This window comes from Orcinus orca, chromosome 8 (genome assembly GCF_937001465.1).
Source record: "Orcinus orca chromosome 8, mOrcOrc1.1, whole genome shotgun sequence".
NCBI lineage: Eukaryota > Metazoa > Chordata > Mammalia > Artiodactyla > Delphinidae > Orcinus > Orcinus orca.
The window spans coordinates 69,717,742-69,740,213 of NC_064566.1; the positions used below are offsets into that span (position 1 = coordinate 69,717,742).

The following is a 22,472-nucleotide window of genomic DNA, read 5'->3' on the forward strand; positions in this document are numbered from 1 at the left end:
ATAATAATCCTATATAATTGCAATAAAGGTCATATAAATTTAAAAAAATTTAAATAGGTATAAAGAAAAGAAAACAATCTAATGCATCACGAGAAAAGGTTAGCAAGGTATCTATTCAAGGTTGGGTTGTGGGAAGGAAAATCATTATTGGCTACTATTCCAACTTCTGCCACTCCCTACTCCCAGTATCAGAAGCTGCTTCAAGAAACTTCTCATGAACATCTAAATGTCTATCTACAGAGAAATAGTCAATTTTGGAATATTCTTAGAATGGACCATTGTACAATCATTAAATGACATTTAAGAAAGTTTTAATAACATGGGAAAGACTTGTTAAGCAAAATACAAGCATAGAAGAAAGACCAGAAGGGAAATAAGCCAAAATGTTAATAATGGTTTTATCTTTGTGGTGGTATTTTAAACAGCAGAGTGATCATCTTTTCTACTTCCTCACATTTTTTATACCTTCTAGGTTTTCTATAATGGATGTGTCTTGCTTTGATGAAGAGGGGAATGGTTTAAAATGGATCAAAAAAGCTATTAAATATATTTATTTTTGATGGTTGAAAGCAACTCTAGAGGGAGGAAGAAAGGTGCCTATTAGCCATGGGGAGTGGGGAGCTCTGGTAGGGCTGTGGGCAAGTTGGTGTGACCCCTCCCAGGCTGTTGTGCCCTGGTGGTGAGGAGTGGCAAGGGACACAACTTCTCTATGCTGACTGGCCTTCCAAGAGTCCTAGATGTGAGGGTTATGAGAGTAGGGAGAAAAATGTTTAGAGCATGGCAAAGGAGAAATTATTACTATTTTTTTACTGGAACTCAGAGGGATTCAGTCCCCACAAGGGTCTCTAATAAGGCAGAAAGATTTGGAAGAACCCAGAGATTAGATGTAGGAGCAATAAACTAACCTTGTGCAGGAAGTCCAGGCAACTTGGAGAATAAAGTTTAATCAGGGCATGCATGCGATGAAGAGAGCAAACTAGCATTTTAAGAAAAGTAAGCCCCTATCAGTTTTCTCCTCCCCCTCCCCCTCCCCCTCCCCTCCCCTCCCCTCCCCCTCCCCTCCCCCTCCCCCTCCCCTCCCCCTCCCCCTCCCCTCCCTCCCCTCCCCCTCCCCTCCCTCCTCCCCTCCCCCTCCCTCCTCTTCCCCCACTTTCTCCTCCTCCTCCCTTTCCCCTTCTCCTTTCCTCCTCCTCCTTCTTCTTCTCTTTCTTCTTCTCCTCCTTCCTCTTCCTCTCCTCCTTCTTCTCCTCCTTCCTCTTCCTCTTCTTCTTCTCCTTTTTATTAAATCACTCAACAAACATTTACTTAGCATCCTCTTTTTGTTGAGAGGTGGGCTCCCAGCTGGGGTAGACGATGGATTGTTTCAACTTTAACACCATCCCTGTAGTCACTTGCATTTAGAAAGCTAAATATCAGTTGTTTATCTTGTGATTACCAAGACATAGGGGCTATAATGAAATCATGGAAACTAGACCTAAAATTATATCGCTAACCAACTGGTGCATGAGCAAACCTGGAGCAAAGTTTCATGTAAGCATTACTTTTGTTTTGCTTTGTGGCTCACATTCAGCTGTAGGTTGCTTGTCCTGATAGGGTGGGGAAGGGACACAGTTCAAAAGGAGATAACAATTTAAAGGAGCCTTTTACAATGTGATTATCTTGATAATTCATGAATATGTTTATGACTTCTTTGCAAGGCTCTGGGTCAGCCCCAGGGGATGCACAGATATGGGGCCTCACAAGAGGGAGTGCATGTATTTGTTATTAGTATACATACAGATTAGCAATTATTGACTGCCTTCAATGTGAGGCACTATTCTAGGTATTTTATTTCATTTAATCCTCACAACAATTTGAAAACTGGCATAACTAATCCACTTTACAAATAAGGAAACTAAAAGTCAGTGAGATTAAGTAGCTTGTCAAGGTTGAGTGAAAACAAGTCATTAGGGTTGGGAGTTGAAACTAGGCCTCTCTGGTTCTCTCTGGTTCCAACTAGATCTCACCTGCCTGCACATTAGAATCACCTGAGAAGCTTAAGGAATATACTGGTACCCTAGTACCAGATCCCAGATACTCTAATTTCATTGGTTTGGGATAAGGCCTGAGCAGTGAGAGTTTACAAAGCTCCCTGCTGATTCCACAAGAAGCCAAGGCTGAGGCCCATAGTAACTCAAGCATGCTCAAGCATAACTCTTAGGAAAAAGGTACAAAATTTGAGGAAAGAAACATTGAGGTGTAAAATAAGTCTTCATTTCCTGAATAAACATCAGTTGATAATAGAAAAGGCAAACTAAGATGGAAGGCTATAGTCTGAAATGAAAATCTATCATTTTGAACCTGCATAAAATCAAGATGTGAATTTAATGGGAACATTTCTAATGAATGGGCAATTCTACTCAGCAATAAACTTTAACCAAAATATACGAAGAATCTCTTTGTATTTCTTCAGATAAATTGTCTGGAACAGAGGTAACATGAACAAAAATTTTTTCTATTTCTTCTCATTTGTTTCAGGAGAAATAAAAACTTACAGATGGAATGTCCCTAAAAGGTCCGGTCCAGGGCCATCTGACCCAAATTGTATTCCATGGGTTTACTATTCAACAGTAAACTTTGTGAAGGTAAGGTGGAGAGAGCCACCAAATTGCTCAAAGTGATGTGGCTTTAAGCTGACTCTTCAAGTTATCACAACTATGGTGGGTATATGTGAAGAGATGTATTGGTTTAGAGCAGGGGTCTCAAACTATGGCCATGCCTGTTTGTTTGCATTATTGATGATGAAGTTGAGTAGTTGTGATGGAAATGGTATGGGTCACACAGTAAAAAATACTTGCTATCTGGTGCTTTACAAAAACAAAGTTTGCCGACACTTGATCTAAAGTATACGGGGAAAAAAATAAAATCTCAATGTTTCAATTACCAAATTTAGAACTTACAAGGTAGTTTGAAGCAAGAGTGGATATGTAAAATAGATAATCATAAATAAATATATATTTTTAATTTAATTTATACCATGGTTTTTGATGTGTGAAAAAGGGCTCAGGAAAGAAAACACACTCCAAGTAAACTTGGTAACTGAAACTACAAAATATTTGAATGATAAATAGGCTAACTTTACTTAGAAATTAAAGGCAAAGATTCAATATTGAACTTGAATCAGGTATGTGTATATAAAACAACTAGTCTAGAATTATACTTCATAAATCGAAGTCCGAATTAAGGTCATATCTGATATAAAATGTGAACATTGCCCATTATTCTAAAAAGTGAGGGATTATCTTAGCCTTCATTTTAAATATTAGATGGCTGCATTAATGTCCTTGAGTTGTATTGGAGAGCACAAGAGTTCAGGAGAAACATACCAGACCCTTGAAAAAGAAACTTACATATTAGAATTATGGGAAACCCACATTTATGTGTTGATTCCTTTGTGCATCCCAACAAATATTTATTGAGCCCTTGTGATGCGCAAATGACCCCACCAAGTACTATGAGGGCTGCAAATATTCTTGTCTTGAAGGAACTTATCATCTTCGGGGAAAATAATACGTGTGCACACCCATAATGATACTACAACTCTGAATCTGGTGAGTTATAGGAGTGCAGGGCTATAGAGGAGCCATTGGGAAGAGAGTCTAGGAAGAGAAAACATCATGAGTCAAGCTGAAAATAGGGAAGTAGAAGGTGTGTTTGGGAAATGTTGAGAGTCCCATGCGGCTATCATCTAGGGTAGAAAAGGAAAGCAGCAAGGGAGCATAAACTAGAAAAGTCCACTGGGAGAGCACATGAGGGGCTTCAGGTCCTGTCGAGGATTAGTCTTTTATTCAGTAGGACCATCACTGGAAAGTCACTGAAGACCTCTAGATATGGGAGTGATGACATTAATCTGATGGTTGTCAGCAGGATGCGCTGGAGGTGTGGAGAGCAGAGACCAGAGAGGAGCCAATTTCTAGTCCAGGGTGAGGTATTAATATCCTACACTAGAAGGATGGCAGATAGAATGGAAAGGGAGTTACAGAATGGAGAGGCATTGTGAAGGGAAAAGAAATGTAAGATTTGATAGCAAATGAGATGGGATGGAGTGAGGAAGATGGAGGAAGTAAACACTGAAATCAAGTTTCCTGAACTAAATGACAAGGAATATCATAGTGCTATTAGCAGAAATAGAGAATTCAGGAGAAGGAAATGGTTTGAGGGAAATACTAAAATTCACTTTAGAAATGCTTAGCAGATTGAATTATTACAAGAGGTACATCCAGGTAGAATAGCTAATATGCAGTTGAAAATGTGGGAGTTTTCCATCAAAAGAAATCTCAGGGCTGAGTAAGTTGACATGGAAGTCATCCATGGGCTCATATCAATTCCTAAATCATCCAGCTAACTTTTACCCATACGATGTGGAATATAAGCATCTGTATATACCTATAAATACAGTCTCACTTGGGTTTCACCTCACACCAGTCAAAATGGCCATCATCAAAAAGTCTACAAATAATAAATGCTGGAGAGGGTGTGGACAAAAGGGAACCCTCCTTCACTGTTGGTAGGAATGTGAATTGGTGCAGCCACTATGGAGAACAGTATGGAGGTTCCTTAAAAAACTAAAAATACAGTTACCATATGACCCAGCAATCCCACTATTGGGTATATATCCAGAAAAGATGAAAACTCTAATTCAAAAAGATACATGCACCCCAATGTTCATAGTAGCACTATTTACAATAGCCAAGGCATGGAAGCAACCTAAATGTCTATCAACAGATGAATGGATAAAGAAGATGTGGTGTATATATATATACACACACACACACACACACACACACACACACACACACACACACAATGGAATATTACTCAGTAATTAAAAGGAATGAAATAACATCATTTGCAGCAACATGGGTGGAACTAGAGATGATCATACTAAGTGAAGTAAGCCAGACAGACAAAGACAAATATCATACGGTATCACTTGTATGTGGAATCTAAAAAAAATGATACAAATGAACATATTTACAAAACGGAAATAGACTCACAGACATAGCAAACAAACTTATGGTTACCGAAGGGGAAAGCGGGGGTAGGGGATAAATTAGGAGTTTGGGATTAACAGATACACACTACATATAAAATAGATAAACAAGCACCTAATGTATAGCACAGAGAACTATAGTCAACATCTTGTAATAACCTATAATGGAAAAAATCTGAAAAAGAATATTATATATTTATATATATATGTATATATGCATAACTGAATCACTGTGCTGTACACCTGAAACTAACACAACATTGTAAATGAACTACACTTCTATAAAAAAATACAGTCTCACTTGAAAAGCACACAGGAAAATAAAAATAAGCATTTGTTTATTCAACAAATATTTATTTAACACCTTCTATGTAGTAGCCATTGGGCTCTGCTCCGGAGACTCAGCTATGAGTGAAGGACACAGCCTCAGCCCTCAAAAAGCTCACTCTTGGGCTTCCCTGGTGGCGCAGTGGTTGGGAGTCTGCCTGCCGATGCAGAGGACACGAGTTCGTGCCCCGGCCCGGGAAGATCCCACATGCCGCGGAGCAGCTGTGCCCGTGAGCCATGGCCGCTGAGCCTGCGCGTCCGGAGCCTGTGCTCCGCAACGGGAGAGGCCACAACAGCGAGAGGCCCGCGTACCGCAAAAAAAAAAAAAAAAAAAAGCGCTCACTGTTAGCAAATTTTTAGAAATAGTCCTAAATTTTCACAAAGATCACCCTATTCTTCAGGATTTCTTAGTACTTATTCCTTGGTCAATAGTCTTTTAGTAGTTTTACAATGACTTTCTTACAAGCAAATAATCAGTGTTATTAAATTATTCAAAGGCTCTTCTAATTCAGTTTATTTTTCTTTCAGGATACCTATAGTGGTTTGATGGGTCCTCTGATTACATGCAGGGAAGGAGTGTTGAATGAAAAGGGAAGAAGAAGCGACGTTGACTCTGAATTTGTTCTCTTGTTTTTGGTATTTAATGAGAATGAATCCTGGTATCTGGATGACAATATTAAGAAGTATCTTAATAAAGATCCACGAGATTTTAAACCCTCTGATGATTTTGAGGAGAGCAACAAAATGCATGGTATATCACAGGTTTAAAAAGGAGACAAGCTCATAGAAATCTGTGCAAGGTCCCAGCCTCCCTCTCTGAGCCCTTCTTTATTCCCAGGGGCACCTGGACTGAAGAAAGTCCTCTAAAGCCTTCCTTCAGAGGGAACCAGACAAGCCATTTATTGGCTGCCCGCAAGATCCAATGAGGTTTTGGACCAACTGTTTAGGGAGCTGTATCTCTGAATGCTGGGATCCCTAAACTATCAGACTGTAAAGTAATTCCTAGGAAATGAATTATCACTTTTTGGTATATTTCTGTAAGAATACAGGATAACTTCTAGTTGATCAAATTTGAGGGGCTGGTTTAACTGTCTCTGGAACATGAAACACCATCACCAAATTTCTGTTTTAATGTGTCTATGTTATTTAATTCTTTGAAATTTAAGGTACTTCTTTTTTTTAAGTGTAAGTAATGTGTTCTAATTGACATACCTATCCTCTCTCACCGAGATCTCCTTTTGGCCCAAAGTGTGCAAAAACAGGTCTTGCCCAAGATAACAAAGCTAGTTGATTGCTAACATTGATTAGAATATAGTAGCCTGATCTCTGATTCAGCTACTCTTTCCCCTACAATTTTGCCTCCCTCTCCCAAAAGTTTCTTAGTAGGCTCTCTCTTTTTAATGAATGTAACTCATTTGGTTGTGTCATGATGCAAAGAATAAAAAGTTAGTAGAAAGCGGAGGAGTGAACGTCCCCGCCATGTCAGCCCAACTTGAGCTTGCTTTAGTAATTGTCAGATCATGGGTTCAGCCCATGTGAAGTTTTCCTTTTTTTGGAGATTCAGCCAGGTTTAGGAACTTGCCCCAAACTAGTTCTCAGAAAGTGAAATATTAAGGAAATACCTTTTAATTGCTTCAGTTTTGATTTATATAAACTTAATTCTCTGGCTTTTGTCCACTCAACTGTAGAACGGTATAAATCTGGCGACCTCACACATGAGGCGGTAATCCACCCCATAAAGGGAATATGCCTATTTGGCATGTTCCAACCAACATGTACTGCTACCCAAGAGATAGCTTTTAAAAACAAACTACTATTTCTCTTTCCTGGCTATCTTTTATAGGGATTTCTTAGTACTCTGAATTTAGGGTCTTAGATGGTGGGGACATTGGCAAGTGTGAGTGAGATTATTACATGTTTACCAGGCAGACGAAAATATGGGTGACCTAAAGATCTTCTTGAATCAGTTCTAAAACCAGATTAAGTAATCATCACTAATCAAAGGCTGTTCTCTTTTTACCTTCTTAGCTATTAATGGAAAGATTTTTGGGAATCTCCATGGCCTCATCATGAATGAAAATACAATGACAAACTGGTATCTATTAGGAATAGGAAGTGAAGTGGACATACACACCATTCATTATCATGCTGAGAGCTTTCTTTTCAAGGTAAGTGTAAGAAAAGTGTTTTGAGGAAGACTTACTAACAGATTCAATATATTTCCATTGTGAAAAGAGAGTTATTTGGCAATAAGGCTTGTGAGGGGTGTTAGTGAATATTAGAGAATGGAACAGAAAAATATGATTGTGTCCTTCCACTGGTAGATATTTCTTAATATGTATTTTATTATGCTTGTTAAAAAAAAAAAAACCCCTGAGGGCTTCCCTGGTGGCTCAGTGGTTGAGAGTCCACCTGCCGATGCAGGGGACACGGGTTCGTGCCCCGGTCCGGGAAGATCCCACATGCCGCGGAGCGGCTGGGCCCGTGAGCCATGGCCGCTGAGCCTGCGCATCCAGAGCCTGTGCTCCGCAACGGGAGAGGCCACAACAGTAAAAAAACCTCTGAGTTTCAGATGAGTTTTCTCATCAGTTATATGGGGATAATTCTGACCTGGAGTATCGTATATGAAAGTACCCATAGTATTTTGTCCCTTTTCCTCTTTTATTTTATTTTTTTTCTTTTCTCTTTTCTCTTTCCCTTCCCTTTTTCCATTTCTTTTCTATGTGATTAGCCAACAGAATAGTCCTCTCTAGTAAAGGAGATATTTCAAGCTTTGGCTTGGGCCCAAAATTTTACCTTGACTTTTGCCCTCGTGGGCTGGGCTGGACCATGTGTGGCTTTCTGCCTTTCGAGCATCAAGCTATACCGTATGGGTGGTGCTGGCTGTGCTGAATCACCTGGGGAGCCATTGAAGAAGCAGATTGCCAGGCCCCACCCCAGACCTGATGAATCAGAATCTCAGGGATAAGGTCCAAATATTCTGTCATCTCAAGAGCTGTGCAGTCTACAAGGAAGTAGAATAGAAAAGAATAATCACATCTAATCTGCAGGGAAAACCTGCGCTGCTCCTTTTCCAATTATACAGGAATGATCAGCGACTAATTAAACATCTAATATCCTCTTCCCTCTGTATATTCATTCAACACAGTTTAAGATCCCAAGTATCTTAAACCTACAATGATTTTAGTTTCACATATTAAATGGCTATGCTGCTTTTCAGAACTTGGCTTTTTCAATCCGCATTTTTAAAATTATATTAAAAATATATAAAATTTAGTAAAATTTATAAAATCATACAATTATTTTACATACATATAAAAATTATTTTACATACATACATAAATATTTTATTTATTTATTTATTTATTATTTTTGGCTGTGTTGGGTCTTCGTTTCTGTGCGAGGGCTTTCTCCAGTTGCGGCGAGCAGGGACCACTCTTCATTGCGGTGCACGGGCCTCTCACTATCGTGGCCCCTCGTTGCGGAGCACAGGCTCCAGACGTGCAGGCTCAGTAGCTGTGGCTCACGAGCCCAGTTGCTCCGCGGCATGTAGGATCCTCCCAGACCAGGACTCGAACCTATGTCCCCTGCATTGGCAGGCAGACTCTCAACCACTGCGCCACCAGGGAAGCCCCCACAAATATTTTAAATTACGCTATAGTTTACACTGAGTAAAATGCACGCTACTTAGTGTACAGTTCTGTTGTGATAAACACATACAGTGGTGTAACCAACACTAATCAAAATACGGAACACCTCTATCAACCCCCTAAAATGTCCCCTTTGCACCCTCTAGAGTCGTCTACTTCCCTATGTTTAACCCCTGGCAACCACTGAACTATTTTTTGTCTCTATAGTTTTGCCTTTTCTGAAATGTCATACAAATGAAATCATACAGTCTGTAGCATTATGAATCTGACTTGTTTCATTTTGTATTGGCATTTGAATTGCATCCACCTTGTTGTAACGGCAATTTTTTCCATTCGATCTTTGAGCAATATTCCATCGTATGGATGTATTGCAGTTTGTTTATCCGATCCCCCACGGAGGGACATTTGGGTTGTTTCCAGTTTGGGGTTACTAAAAATAAAGTCATTATAAACCTTTGTGTACAAGCTTTTGTGGGAACATAAGTTTTCATTTTCCTTGAGAAAATATCTAGGGGTTGGATTGCTAGGCCATGTGGTAAGTAGATGCTTAACTTCATGAAACCTGCCAAATTGTTTTCCACAGAGGCAGTGCATTTTGCACGCCTACCAGAAATAGATGAGAGTACCACTTGACCACAACTACATCCACATCAGCACTTGGTATCTTCCATTCTTACTTTATTTTTTCTTAGCCAGACATTTAAGTATATTCTGGTATCTCGTTTTTTATTTGAATTTTCCTAATGGCTATGATACTGATTATCTTTTCTACCATCTGCCATCTGTAAATCTTTGGTGAGATGTCCAAATTTTATGCCCATTTTTAAATTGGATTGTTTGTTTCCTTATTGTTGAGTTTGAGGGCTGTATATATTCTGGATACAAATCCTTTCTATCTATATGATCTGTAAATATTTGCTCCTAGTCTGTGGCTTATCTTTTCATTCCCTTAACATTATCTATCAAAGAGCAGAAATCCTTGATTTTGATATAGTCCAAATTATCATTTTTTTTCTTTCATGGATCATGCTTTTGGTGTCATGTCTAAGAAATCTTTGTTTAACTCAAGGTCACAAAGATTTTCTTCTAGAAGTTTTATGGTTTTAGGTTTTATATTTAGGTCTCTGGTCCATCTTAATTTTTATATGTGGTTCAAGGTTTATTTTTGCATAGAGACATCCAAGTTTTCTTGTTTTTCTTTCTTTCTTTCTTTCTTTTTGTTTTTTGGCTACACCACGGCATGTGGGATCTTAGTTCCCCAAGCAGGGATCAAACCCATGGCCCCTGCATTGGAAGCATGGAGTCTTAACCACTGGACCACCAGGGAAGTCCCTAGACGTCCAATTCTTCCATCACCTTTCAGCAAAAAGACTATCCTTTCTCCCTCTGTGTCAAAATCATATCGATCATATACATGTGGGTTATTTCTGGGCTCTCTGTTCTATTACATTGATTTATATGCCTGTCCTTTCTTAAATGCCACACTGTCTTGATTGCTTTAGTGTAATAAAAAGTCTTGAAATCAGATGGTGATTGTTTGGGCTGTTCTAGATCTTTGCCATATAAATTTTAGAATCAGCTTTTAAAATTGTGCTGGGATTTTGATCGAGATTGCATTGAATCGGTACACTGATTTGGGGAGAATTGATATCTTAACAATATTGAGACTTTCAATCCAGAAACATGGCATATCTCTCTATTTGTTTAGAACTTCTTTGATTTTTTTCATCAATGTTTTGTAGTTGTCATCACACAGATCTTGCATATTTTTTGTTAGATTATTACCAATATCATGGGTTTTGGTGATAGTGTAAATGGTATTCTTTTTATTTCAATTTCTAATTGTCATGCCAGTATATAGAAATATAACTGATTTTTGTATAATTGACCTTGTATCCTGCAACTTTGCTGACAAATTCTAGTAGCTTTTGTAGATGGTTATTTTTGGGGGGCGGGGGTTCCTACATGGCAAATTATGTTGTCTTTGAATAGAGATGGTTTTATTTCTTTATTTTCAATCTGTATGCACCCCGCCCCCGCTCCTTTTTGGTGTTATTGCACTAGCCAGGATCTCCAGTAAAATGTTGAATATTAGTGGCAAAAGTAGAGATCCCTGCCTTATTCTTAATCTTAGGGGGAAAGCATTCAGTCACTCACCATTGAATATAAAGTGAGCTGTAGGTTTTTGTAGACCCCATTACCAGGTTGAAGAAGTTTCCTTCTATTCTCGGTTTGCTGAGGGTTTTAATCATGAACAGATGTTAAATCCTATTTTTTCTGCATCTATTGCGATGATCATATTTTATTTTCTTTAGTCTATTGGTGAATTACATTGACTGATTTTCAAATGTTGAACCAGCTTTTCATTCCCCGCTAAACCTTACTTTGTCATGATGCACTATCCTTTTTTATATATTGCTGGATTTAGTTTGCTAGTGTTTTGTTAAGGATTTTTGCATATATGTTCATAAAGAATATCGGTTATGGCTTTCTTCTCTTGTAAATTATATGTCTGGTTTTAGAATTGGGCTAATGCTGGCCTCATAAAATGAGTTGGGAGTGTTCTGTCCTCTTCTGTTTTCTGGAAGAGTGTTTTAGAAATGATATTATTTTTTTCTCTAAATGTTTGGTAGAATTTGCCAATGAAGCAATCTGGACCTGGAGTTTAATCTGTTGGAAGGTCTTAATACAATTTCAGTTTCTTTAATAGATATAATTTCAGTTTCTTTAACAGATAACCTGAATAGATCTAATCTGAATAGATAATCTATTCAGGTCATCTATTTCTTCTTGAGTGAACTTTGGTAGTTTTCATCTTAAGCAACTTGTCCATACCATCTAAGTTGTAGAATTCATGGACAAAACAGTTGTTCATAACATTCCTTTATTATCCTTTTTAATGTCTATAAAGTCTTAGTGATATCTCCTCTTTCATCTCTGATATTTGTAATTTGTGTTTTTTAAAGTTTTCCTTGGTCAGTTTGTCTAGAGGTTTGTATTAGTTATCTATTGCTGCGTAGCACATCACCCCAAAACATAGTGACCTAAAACAACACACTCTTATTATCTCACAATTTCTCTGGGTTAGGCTGGAAATAGTTTAGTTAGTTGGTTCTGAATCAGCACTTCTCATCAGGCTACAGTCAAGATGTCAGCTGGAACTACAGTCATCAGGTTTGACTGAGGCTGGATGATCCACTTCCAAGCTCACTCATAGGACTATTGACCAGAGGCTTCAGTTCCTCACCATGTGGGTATGACATGGGAGCTGGCTTTCCCCAGAGTGAATGATCCAAGGGGAGAGAGTAAGAGAGAGGGTCTAAGACTCTTGGAAGTAGAATGCCATGCCTTCTGCCATGTGCTATTGCTTACAAGGACCAACCCTCAGACAATGTAGGAGGTGACTACAAAGGTTATGAGTTTCAGGAGACAGGGATCCTTGGGGGCCATCACAAGCTGGCTTCCACAGGGTTTAACAATTTTATCGATCTGTTCAAAGAACCAGCTTTTGGTTTCTTTGATTTATCTTTATTATGTTCCTATTCTTGATTTTATTGATTTCTGCTGTTATCCTTATTATTCCCTTCTTTCCACAGATAGATAAAGCTTACCGAGAAGATGTATATGACCTCTTTCCCGGGACATTCCAAACCATTGAACTGTTTGTGGATCACCCAGGGACATGGTTATTACATTGTCATGTATCTGACCACATCCATGCTGGCATGGAGACAACCTACACAGTCCTTCGAAACGTCGGTACTGTTATCTGTCGGTGATGCTGACTTAGATAGCACCAGGCTTCCTGTAGACCCTGAAAATAGGAGGCATGAGAACATAGGAGGCATGAGCTCCCCAAGGAGCTCAGAGTCGAGTAAGAGAGACAGACATTTAACCATAATAGAATATGACATATGCCAAGATAGAGTGCAGAGTGCAGGGTTCAGTGACAGCAGCAGGAGGCAATGATTAACAGTTTGGACACATGAGCCAAGGTTCCATAGATGAATCTTAACAGGTGAGCAGAAGCTTGCAATGTGGATGGGGTATGAACAGCATGTGTACTGGCATGAAGTAGCACAGTGAGTATCCAACAAAGACTTACAGATACTGGTGGGATAAAGTCTTTGTTGGTGAAATGACATAACTCCTGAAACAACTCATGTCATGAAAAGAATCTACTCCTATTGTTTGTAAACCATCAAATTGTCTTCTTTGTCCAGACAACAGGATTCCTTACTCCACCAAGCCTCCTTCTGGAGGAGCGTCCCACCCGGCCACAGCGCCCTCTAATGGTATTGATACCCTCCCCCAATCCTGCACGTGAATGGTCAGTATTCACTCCCCAGGGAAAGGCAGAGGCCTGACACCTTACTTTTCTTTTGCACAGAAGAACCTGGCAAGGAGCAGCTCTACTTCTTCGGCAAGAATCTGGGTCCCAGAGGAGCCAAAGCAGCCTTGGTCATCCTTTTCATCATCGGACTCCTCCTTCTGGTTGTCACGGTGATTCTCTCCCTCACACTGTGCTCTGCAAGGAAGCGGGTGGCATATCAGGAAGTCCAGTCCTGTGCGCTCCCCACGGATGCTCTGTGACCTGCTCGTCTTCCTTAGCAGGGAAAATGGACCGGGGTCTCGTTCACCAAGGAAGTCTGACACTGTTCCTGGATCAGGCTCTGATCCTCTGGAACACATTCAAAGCAATTTGCTTTTATTTATTTATTTTAAAGGGGCTGTGGATAATCTTCAGGATAAAACAGAGAAAAGGAAGGGTGGGCATGACTGAGAAAACTGACCCAGTCTGTTCTCTGAATGAATTCGCTGAAGTGGGAAGACCCTCTGAAAGATGTCTTTGTTTTCTTTCTTTCATAATTCTTGGATTAGATAGTGCTTCCTTAACAAACCGTCAAATTCTCTAGATGGACAATTTCAGGAAAGAGTTACACTGCGTCAGACATCTAACTTGAATGGCGCTGATTTTTCAACGTTGTTATGAAACATGCTTCCCTTAGTGGTTCCAGGAAAAATAACTTTCTGAGGAGTTCATGAAAATGTCTAAATCAGTATCTGCTGATAGAATTTGACCAAATGAAATTTTTGGAGGCTTTAGCCAGCTCCCCTGGCCTTTTCCTCTTTCATATAAATAGCTTGTGCACTGTTTGCTACAAAAGGCAGAGTTATATGCATTTTTTAAAATTCTGCCATTTTTATGCAAACCTGTAGAGATACTTAAATGTTTACGACTCACTTCATGTTACACATTTTTACAAGATGTTTCTGTGGCAATGCTTGTATTTTCAAAAATCGGCTGGAGAATTTGTATTTGTATTTCAGAATGTGGAGGGCTGGGATCTGAAATAGCAGGCTAGTTCTCCCACTGTGAGTCAAGACACTCCCTGAGAGTTTAGTGGGAGCTTCTAAGGGGAGGGAGGACTTTGCAGGAGGCAAGTCTGACCTTGAATCTTGAGTCTGATTTTTCATTCAGTTAGGAGGATCTTCCCCAGTCTCCATCTTTTATGGAATAAAGACAGTCTCATCATGTAAAAAAACACCAGGAAGAATTAGTCGATGCAGCTGACTGGCTGGGAGGAGAAGGGATCTCACAAAATCCTTGAGTCCATGCCTCTTAAAAACATAGCCTCTGATGGGAAGAGGAGAGAAAAGAAAAGGCAAAATTGTCCTGGTGGCAATTTTTCAAACCAACAAGTCAGCTCTGAGATATGTATTACAGTTTTCAAGTCTCAAATACAAAATAAAATATTGAACAACTAAACTCAACCCATTACGAGGCAATCCATACTCTCTATATGCATGCCTAAGCTTTAGGTGTAAGATTGATAAAAGCAACATTTATTACTAGACTGAGAAATTGCCTTTAGCCCACGCTGCTGCCAGATGAGTGATACTAGTCCATCTGCCTTAACAGTGGATCATTTGGCTGTCCAGGTGAACAAGTAGGACCTAAAAAATACTCTGGCGGAGGGACTTTTCATACCTTCTCATCTTCATCTTGGTGAGGGGAAACAGGTATTTTGATAGAGGCTATAGTCTTACATAAAACAGGATGCGAATGCTAATAGTTCTGTTCATAATCTGCTTGAATGTCATATCAAACATGGTACCCAAGGATTTTGAATTCCAGCCTGCTAACCACTGGTAATGAGATTTTGTAGTACGTGCTCTACAGTTTTCAGACATGTGTAGGCTGTATAATTTCATAATAATAATCATGATAAATGACAGACTTATAACTCACCTAGACAACAAATTATTTAGTTATAAGTTTTTTCTCTTAAGTTATTTTTTTAATGAAAATGAAACCACAAAGTAGTTTGATTATACCGTTTCTCTTTTTAATAAAGTTTCACATATCATAAAGATGGCTATTTGCATGTTTTTTTTCCAACCCCCTACCCCAGGTACAGTGATAGGTAATTTATTTTACCTGGAGCAGACGTTTAGTTAAAGGAGAATTATCTTTTAGATATTTACCAACTATCCTAGTTATACTCGTTAGAAGAAATGAAACAAAGTAACAATATATCTCTACAGATAACACACTCTCCCCAGACATTGTTTCCTCAAATGTACCACATTTCTTCATTCTAATCAACCACATTTATACACATCTTTTCCTCCTGTTACAACAGAAGAAGTGTCCCTGCTCCTAGCAGGGCCAATCTCTCCCTTAACTCTGGACCTCATCCCTTCTTGCTTTCCCAAGAAATTCATTCCCTCACTTTTCAGTTTTCCCTCTTGCATGAAGTCATCAAAAATACCCTTCATTAAAAATAGAAAACAAACAAAGAGCCATTGCCTTTAACTCCATAAACTCCTCCAACCCAGCTTCTCTGGGCCCTTGATAGCAGAACTGAAAGTACTGCCCACACATTGTCTATATCACCTCACCCTATGCATCCCTCCACCCATTCCAATGGCTTCCCATCCAGAGGGCCCTGCCCCACCCCGACTTTGCGTCCCAATCTGCTGTTATCAAAACCATAAGAACCATAATAATCATAATGGAAATGATTCCGTTTCCTGTGGCTTCTTCCCCATCTTTATTTTACTTGACATCTCAGTAACCATTGGCAGCTCCTTGCTTTTAGATCCCCTCTAGTTCCTTGGCTCTACAACATGACCTGCCAGCCTTGCTTCTTCCTCAGTGGCTATTCCCTCTCAGTCTCTCGCTAGGTCCTTCTTCTCCCTCTGACTTAAATGTTAGCATGACCCAGGGCTTGAACTGGGCCCTTTACTCCCTTTTGCCCTCTGGGGTGTGCTGAATAATATCTCCATAGATTCCATGTCCCTGAACCTGTGAATGTTATCTTATATAGCAAAAAGACTTTGTAGCTATGACTAAGTTAAAAATCTTGAGATGGGAAGTTTATACTGGATTACCTAGATTGGCCCTAAATGTAATCACAAATGTTCTTATAAGATAGAGACAGAGGGAGATTTGACTACAGAAGGAGGCTTTGTGACAACTGAAGTAAGATGCTGAGCTGCTAGCTTTGGAGATGGAGGAATGCTGCTCTAAAAGCTGGACATATATACACTACCAAACGTAAAATAGCTAGTGGGAAGCAGCTGCATGGCACAGGGAGATCAGCTTGGTGCTTTGTGACCACCTAGCGGGGTGGGATAGGGAGGGTGGGAGGGAGGGAGATGCAAGAGGGAACATATGTATATGTATAACTGATTCACTCTGTTATAAAGCAGAAACTAACACACCATTGTAAAGCAATTATACTCCAATAAAGATGTTAAAAAAAAAAAAAAAAGCTGGAAAAGGCATGGGAATGCATTCCCCACTAGAGCCTCCGGAGGGAGCTTTGTCCTGCTGGCACCTTGATTTTATTCCATTGAAACTGATTTCAGACTTCAGATTTCCAGAACCGTTAGAGGATAAATGTGTGCCACGAAGTTTGTGGTAATTTGTTACACCCTCTCCATAGGTTATTTCACTCATCCTCATGGATCTGAAAACCATCTTTATGCTGATAAATTCAAAATGTGTTCCTCCTTGGGTTGCAAACTACAAGTCCTATTCAAGCAGATCATGGTAGCAGTCCCCTAACCAGTCTCTCCCTTTGTCACTCCTGTCCCTTCCAGCCACAGTCCACACAGCTGCAGCAGTGTTCTTCCACATCTGATCACATCACTTCCCTGGTGAATCTCCTTTACTGTCTTTCCACTTCACTTTCAATAATATCTGCACTCCTTACCTTCGTCAGTAAGACTCAGACTGATTTGGCTGCCCAACATGTCCACCTCTCCAACTTTATCTCTGGCTCCTCTCTGCTCCAGCTTTTATCAGTTCCTGTGCCTGCTAGTTCCTTCTTGCCTCAGAGCCTTTGCACCTACCGCTTTCTGTGCCTGGAATGCTTTCTCTCTAGCACCCTCATCCCCTTTCCTGCCTTTCCTACTTCAGATGTGAGCTCCCCAGACTGCCCTTTCTAAAGTGTTATTTCCAATTTCCATTATTTTCCTTTGTAGCACATATCATGGGACATATCCATTTTACTCGTTAGTTTGATTTTTGTCTGCTTCTTTGACTGAAATGTAGGCTCCATGGAAGCAAGGACCCCAGACCTGTTTTTGCTCACTGCTGCATCCCCAGCACAGACCATAGTGTAGATACATAATAGTTGCTCAGCAAATATTACTTGAATGAATAAATGAATATATAAACTGAACAGGCAGAACAGGGCTTAACTATCTTGACTTTGACTATTTTGGTCACGAAAGATCTCATATTCAAATGTCAATTGTCGAGGATACCAAGCAAACAAAAAACAGTTCTGGCACCATAGCTGTGAAGCCCACAGCTGCTTTGGCCTTCTAACTACTGACACTGGGACAAGGAGTGGGGGAAGGGAGGATTTGGAGGAGGATGTGTTATTTAATCCCTAAATGCATGTTATAATTATAAAAAGCAATGTCATCAAAAATAAGGAAATCCTAAGAAATTTTCACGGCTAAGGGGAGCTAATGAGACAAGACAACGAAAAATAATATGGTATCCCTGTATGGGATCCTAGAACAGAAGAAGGATAGTAGGTAAAAATTAAGGAAATCTCAATAAACCAGACTTTAATTAATATAAATTTATCAATATTGGTTTGTTAATTGTACCAAATGTACAGTATAGGGGAAACCACTACAGGTGTCTTGTACCATCTACTCAATTTTTCTGTAAATCTGCAACTGTTCCAAAATTTAAAGTTTATTTTTTAAAAAAGCAACATTATACATACTGTCATGTGACACCTTAAACTCCTGAGATTGGTAGTGACAGCTATTAAAAGCTAAGTGCCCTGGGGAGGGGGAAGGGTAAACTGGGAGAACGTGAGAGAGTGGCATGGACATATATACACTACCAAATGTAAAATAGATAGCTAGTGGGAAGCAGCCGCATAGCACAGGGATATCAGCTCGGTGCTTTGTGACCACCTAAAGGGGTGGGATAGGGTGGGTGGGAGGGGAATGCAAGAGGGAGGGCATATGGGGATATATGTATACGTATAGCTGATTCACTTTGTTATACAGCAGAAACTAACACAACGATGTAAAGCAATTATACTCCAATAAAGAAGTTAAAAAAAAAAATCTGCCATGATGTGGCAGGCACTGTTACATATATGATCACATGTAATCCTTAGAACAACCCAATGAGGTAGGCGGTCTTACCCTTAGTTGGCAAATGAGGACATTGAGACTTAGAGATTCTCAGTGATATACCTTTGGTCACATAGCAAGTAAGTAGCCAGTCCAGGAGTTGAACCCAGGCCCTTACTTTCTCATTTCCTGCCAGAGAAACTTGGCACACATTGGATTATTTGATCTGATTTTTGCAGTAGGAAAAATGGCTCCTTTAACCACCACTTTTTTTTTTTTTAATCAGGATAATCTTTATTGATATGCTCGGCGGTACCTTGTTAATACGGTCACGTTGTCGCTGTGGCTGAGGTAATGGGGAGAGCCCCGCCCAGCGCTGGCCCAGGCCCTGGGGGTGGGGGGTGGGGTTGGCTTCGAGGAGACCTGGTTATTCCACTGATACCGACCAGAGTTCTTGGCCTTCCCCAATCGATAGAAATTGACTAGAGGCCAGACAAGAAATTCAGGAAGGCTTTATTGCGGCCGCTGCTGTAGCAGGGGGAAGTGAGAGCAAACCACAGGTTCCCTTGCTTGCTTGCTCTTATATGGGGTGAGGGTAGGGGTGTGTCCAGGGGTCAGGCCAGAGGGGTGGCTTGGGTGGCTTGCCCATCCCTTAGGTGGTGCTGTGTGCAGGAGGCATGCGCAGTACCCTGCTTTTGCTCCCAACACCCTGTTTTTGTTCCCTGCTCTTCAGAAGTGGCAGCTGAGTTGTTTTTGTTTTTGTCTTTTGTATCTTTTGGTCCAGAATTTGCCTCAACTGTGCATGCACACAGTTATTTTTAGTCCCATAGAGTTTCTTTGTATTTTGTAGCTTGAGGAGAGGTGTGTCCACCTGCAAGCTTTGCAGCACTGCAGCAAAGGGTCCCAGGTCCCAGGGCTATCTCACCACCACCCCCAGCTCCCTCCTGAGTTGTCCTGCCACCCCCCAGGCCCTTCACAGGCCAGCATCCCAGGCCCAAGACAAAATCAACCAGAAAAATAAATTCTTCTTCTCTCAGCTGAGCACCTGATGTAGGGGAGAGGGGCGGCTCCAGGCCTTTCTGGCCAGGGGCTCCACTAGGGTCATGGTCAGCCCCTGCCCAGCCAGTGCCCTGACGATGCCATCTGGGGCACCGGGTGGGAGAGGTGCTGAGCCCCACAGCATGCGGACAGGAGGCTGGGGGCGGACCACCACTCTTTTCTGTGCCATTCATATCTGTTCTCAAAGACAAGGGGCCAGTTTGGGCTCTGATTACTTCTCATGTGCAAAATCTCAGCAGCCTCTTACCTGGCCTCTCCACCTCCACTCTGCATTGCAATCCACTCTACATGTGGCTGGAAGACATCTTTTTAAAGCGCAGCTCTCTGTATATTACTCCCGTCCAAAACCTCTCTAATGCCTACTGAAAAAAAAAAAAAAATTCCAGGCTAACTTCTCCGGCCCCAACCCCTTCACTTTTGTCTCCCTCACCTTCCTCTTCCCTATACCAGTGTCAGAGGTCTCCACTTCCCATTTCCTAATAGGAAGGTCTCCACTTCCCATTTCCCACTTTCACTCCCTCCTAGAAAGTTCCTGTGCCAGCTCTGCCTGCCACAAACGGACGCATCCCACCAGGCCCCATCTTTTTATGCACACCCCTCGGCATACCCTACATTTCTCAAGAAAGTTCTCTTTCTTGCCTCCGTTGTAAATTCAACACAGGTGGATTGACTTCCTGCTAAATTTGAAAAACTCTGCCAGGGCTGAGGGTAACTGACAAAACTGTTGGGATTCCATCCAGATCCTCAGAGGAAGTGATACCTAATGAGAAAGCAGACATGCAATCAACCATCACGCAAGGCAAAATGAGCTAAATGCTAGAATAGAAGAAAGGGATAAGGGAGAGAATGATTCATCACAACTGGGGGATCCTGGAAGGCATCCAGAAGAAGGGACATGGGAGCCTGTTGGATACGTAGATTCTGACAAGGAGAGAAGGGGCAAGGCATCCATGCTTTCACTCCCTCCTAGAAAGTTCCTGTGCCAGCTCTGCCTGCCACAAACGGACGCATCCCACCAGGCCCCATCTTTTTATGCACACCCCTTGGCATACCCCACATTTCTCAATATTACTTACACTTTCTAACCTGTATCATAGTTAATTGTGCACATACCTTATTTCTCTTACTAAGCCATGAGATCTTTAAGGAAATGGAATGCGTCACTTCATCTTTGTTTCCCCATCCATCAAGCCCACACCTGGCCCATCCCTACCCTCTAATACATGCCTTGAATGTATGGCAAAATGAATGTAAGTTGGGCCACCTGTTTTTAAACAATTTTCAAAGTGAAAGATTTTCATCTTCCTTCATTTAATAAACCTTTATTAAAATACCTACTATGTGTCAGGCATTTGTGCTAAGTGCTGGAGATGAGAGTGGTTGGTATACATGGGTGCAGACCTGCCCTCATGAAGCTTACCATATAAAGGGGGAGACAAACGTTAAATAAATGGACAAACACATATTTGTTGAATTATAATTGTGATTTTCATTAAGAAGGAAAAATAGAGGGCAACAGGAATGGATAACATTTACATAGCACTCATCAATTACCGGGCAATGTCCTAGGCGCTTTACATATATTAACTCTTTTTTTTTTTTTTGCGGTACGCGGGCCTCTCACTGCCGGGGCCCCTCCCGTTGCGGAGCACAGGCTCCGGACGCACAGGCTCAGCGGCCATGGCTCACGGGCCCAGCCGCTCCGCGGCATGTGGGATCTTCCCGGACCGGGGCACGAACCCGTGTCCCCTTCATCGGCAGGCGGACTCCCAACCACTGTGCCACCAGGGAAGCCCTATATTAATTCTTTTGATCTTTATCTCAATCCTAAGCAGTATAAACACTTTACAGATGAAAAAACTGAGGTACAGGAGGGGCAAGTAACTTTCCCAAGGCCCACAGCTAGTATTACAAGAATATTTAACAAAGGGACCTAATCTAGTTTAGCATTATCAGGGAAGACTCTCCTGGGAAGTGACAACCAGTAGAAATCAGGAGGGTGAATCTGAGTTGGCCAGGCAAAGAGGCTACCGTGGAAGTGTTTTGGGCAGGGGAAGGTCTGGAGGAGGCATGGGGCTGGCTAACTTGAAGAACTGACTGGAAAGTAGTGAAGCTGATAAGGCAGGCAGTGGCCATGGTAAGAAATTTGGATCTTATCCTAAAAACAATGTACACTTTAAGTAGGGGAGTGAAAGGATCAGACGGGAGCTTTTAAAAGCTCCCTCTGGCAGCCATGGGGGAGAATGGCTTGCGGGCCTGCAGGGTACATAACCTGTATGCGGTTAGGAGACAGGATGGCGGCAAGGAGCGTTGGCAGCGCAGATGGAGAAAAACTATGAGATTTTCTACATTTAGGAGAGAGACGCCGCAGGATTTGGAAATTGGTTATGGCACCTGGGGAGAGACTGCAATGTTCCACAGGGCCCTCCAGTTTTCTGCTTTGGGCATCCCGGTGGATGGCGGCGCACTGAGCAAGATGGGGAAGACTGGAGTTCAGGTTGAGACAAGCATAAGGATTGCGGTCCTGGCCATTGTGTGGTCCTGGTCTTGTGAGTCATCTAAGTGGAGAGTGGTGCAGGCCATTGGATGAGGGTTCAGAGGGCAGGGCAGGGTGGAGATGTACATATGGCAGTTGAGGGCACAAAGAAGAGGCTTGCGTGCACGGACCTGCCCATGTACAAAGAGCAGAAAGCGCAGCCCAGCCCCAAGGAGCCCTCACGTTCAAAGGTGCTGTCTGCCCCAAATGTTGCTGATTAGAGCGTCTCTTGACTATTTCTCAGCATCCA

At 41.3% G+C, this 22,472-nt stretch overlaps 1 protein-coding gene across 1 annotated transcript in view; it reads left to right on the forward strand.

The window, feature by feature from the left end:
* Positions 1-15,384, forward strand: part of HEPHL1 (hephaestin like 1) — a 93,205-nt gene extending 77,821 nt beyond the window's left edge. The window contains 6 exon segments of the mRNA XM_033420360.2: positions 2,518-2,624; positions 5,888-6,110; positions 7,388-7,527; positions 12,606-12,768; positions 13,233-13,304; positions 13,400-15,384. Coding sequence (XP_033276251.2) covers positions 2,518-2,624; positions 5,888-6,110; positions 7,388-7,527; positions 12,606-12,768; positions 13,233-13,304; positions 13,400-13,602 — 908 coding nt within the window. The 3' untranslated portion in view covers positions 13,603-15,384.
* Positions 15,385-22,472: the final 7,088 nt, after the last annotated feature.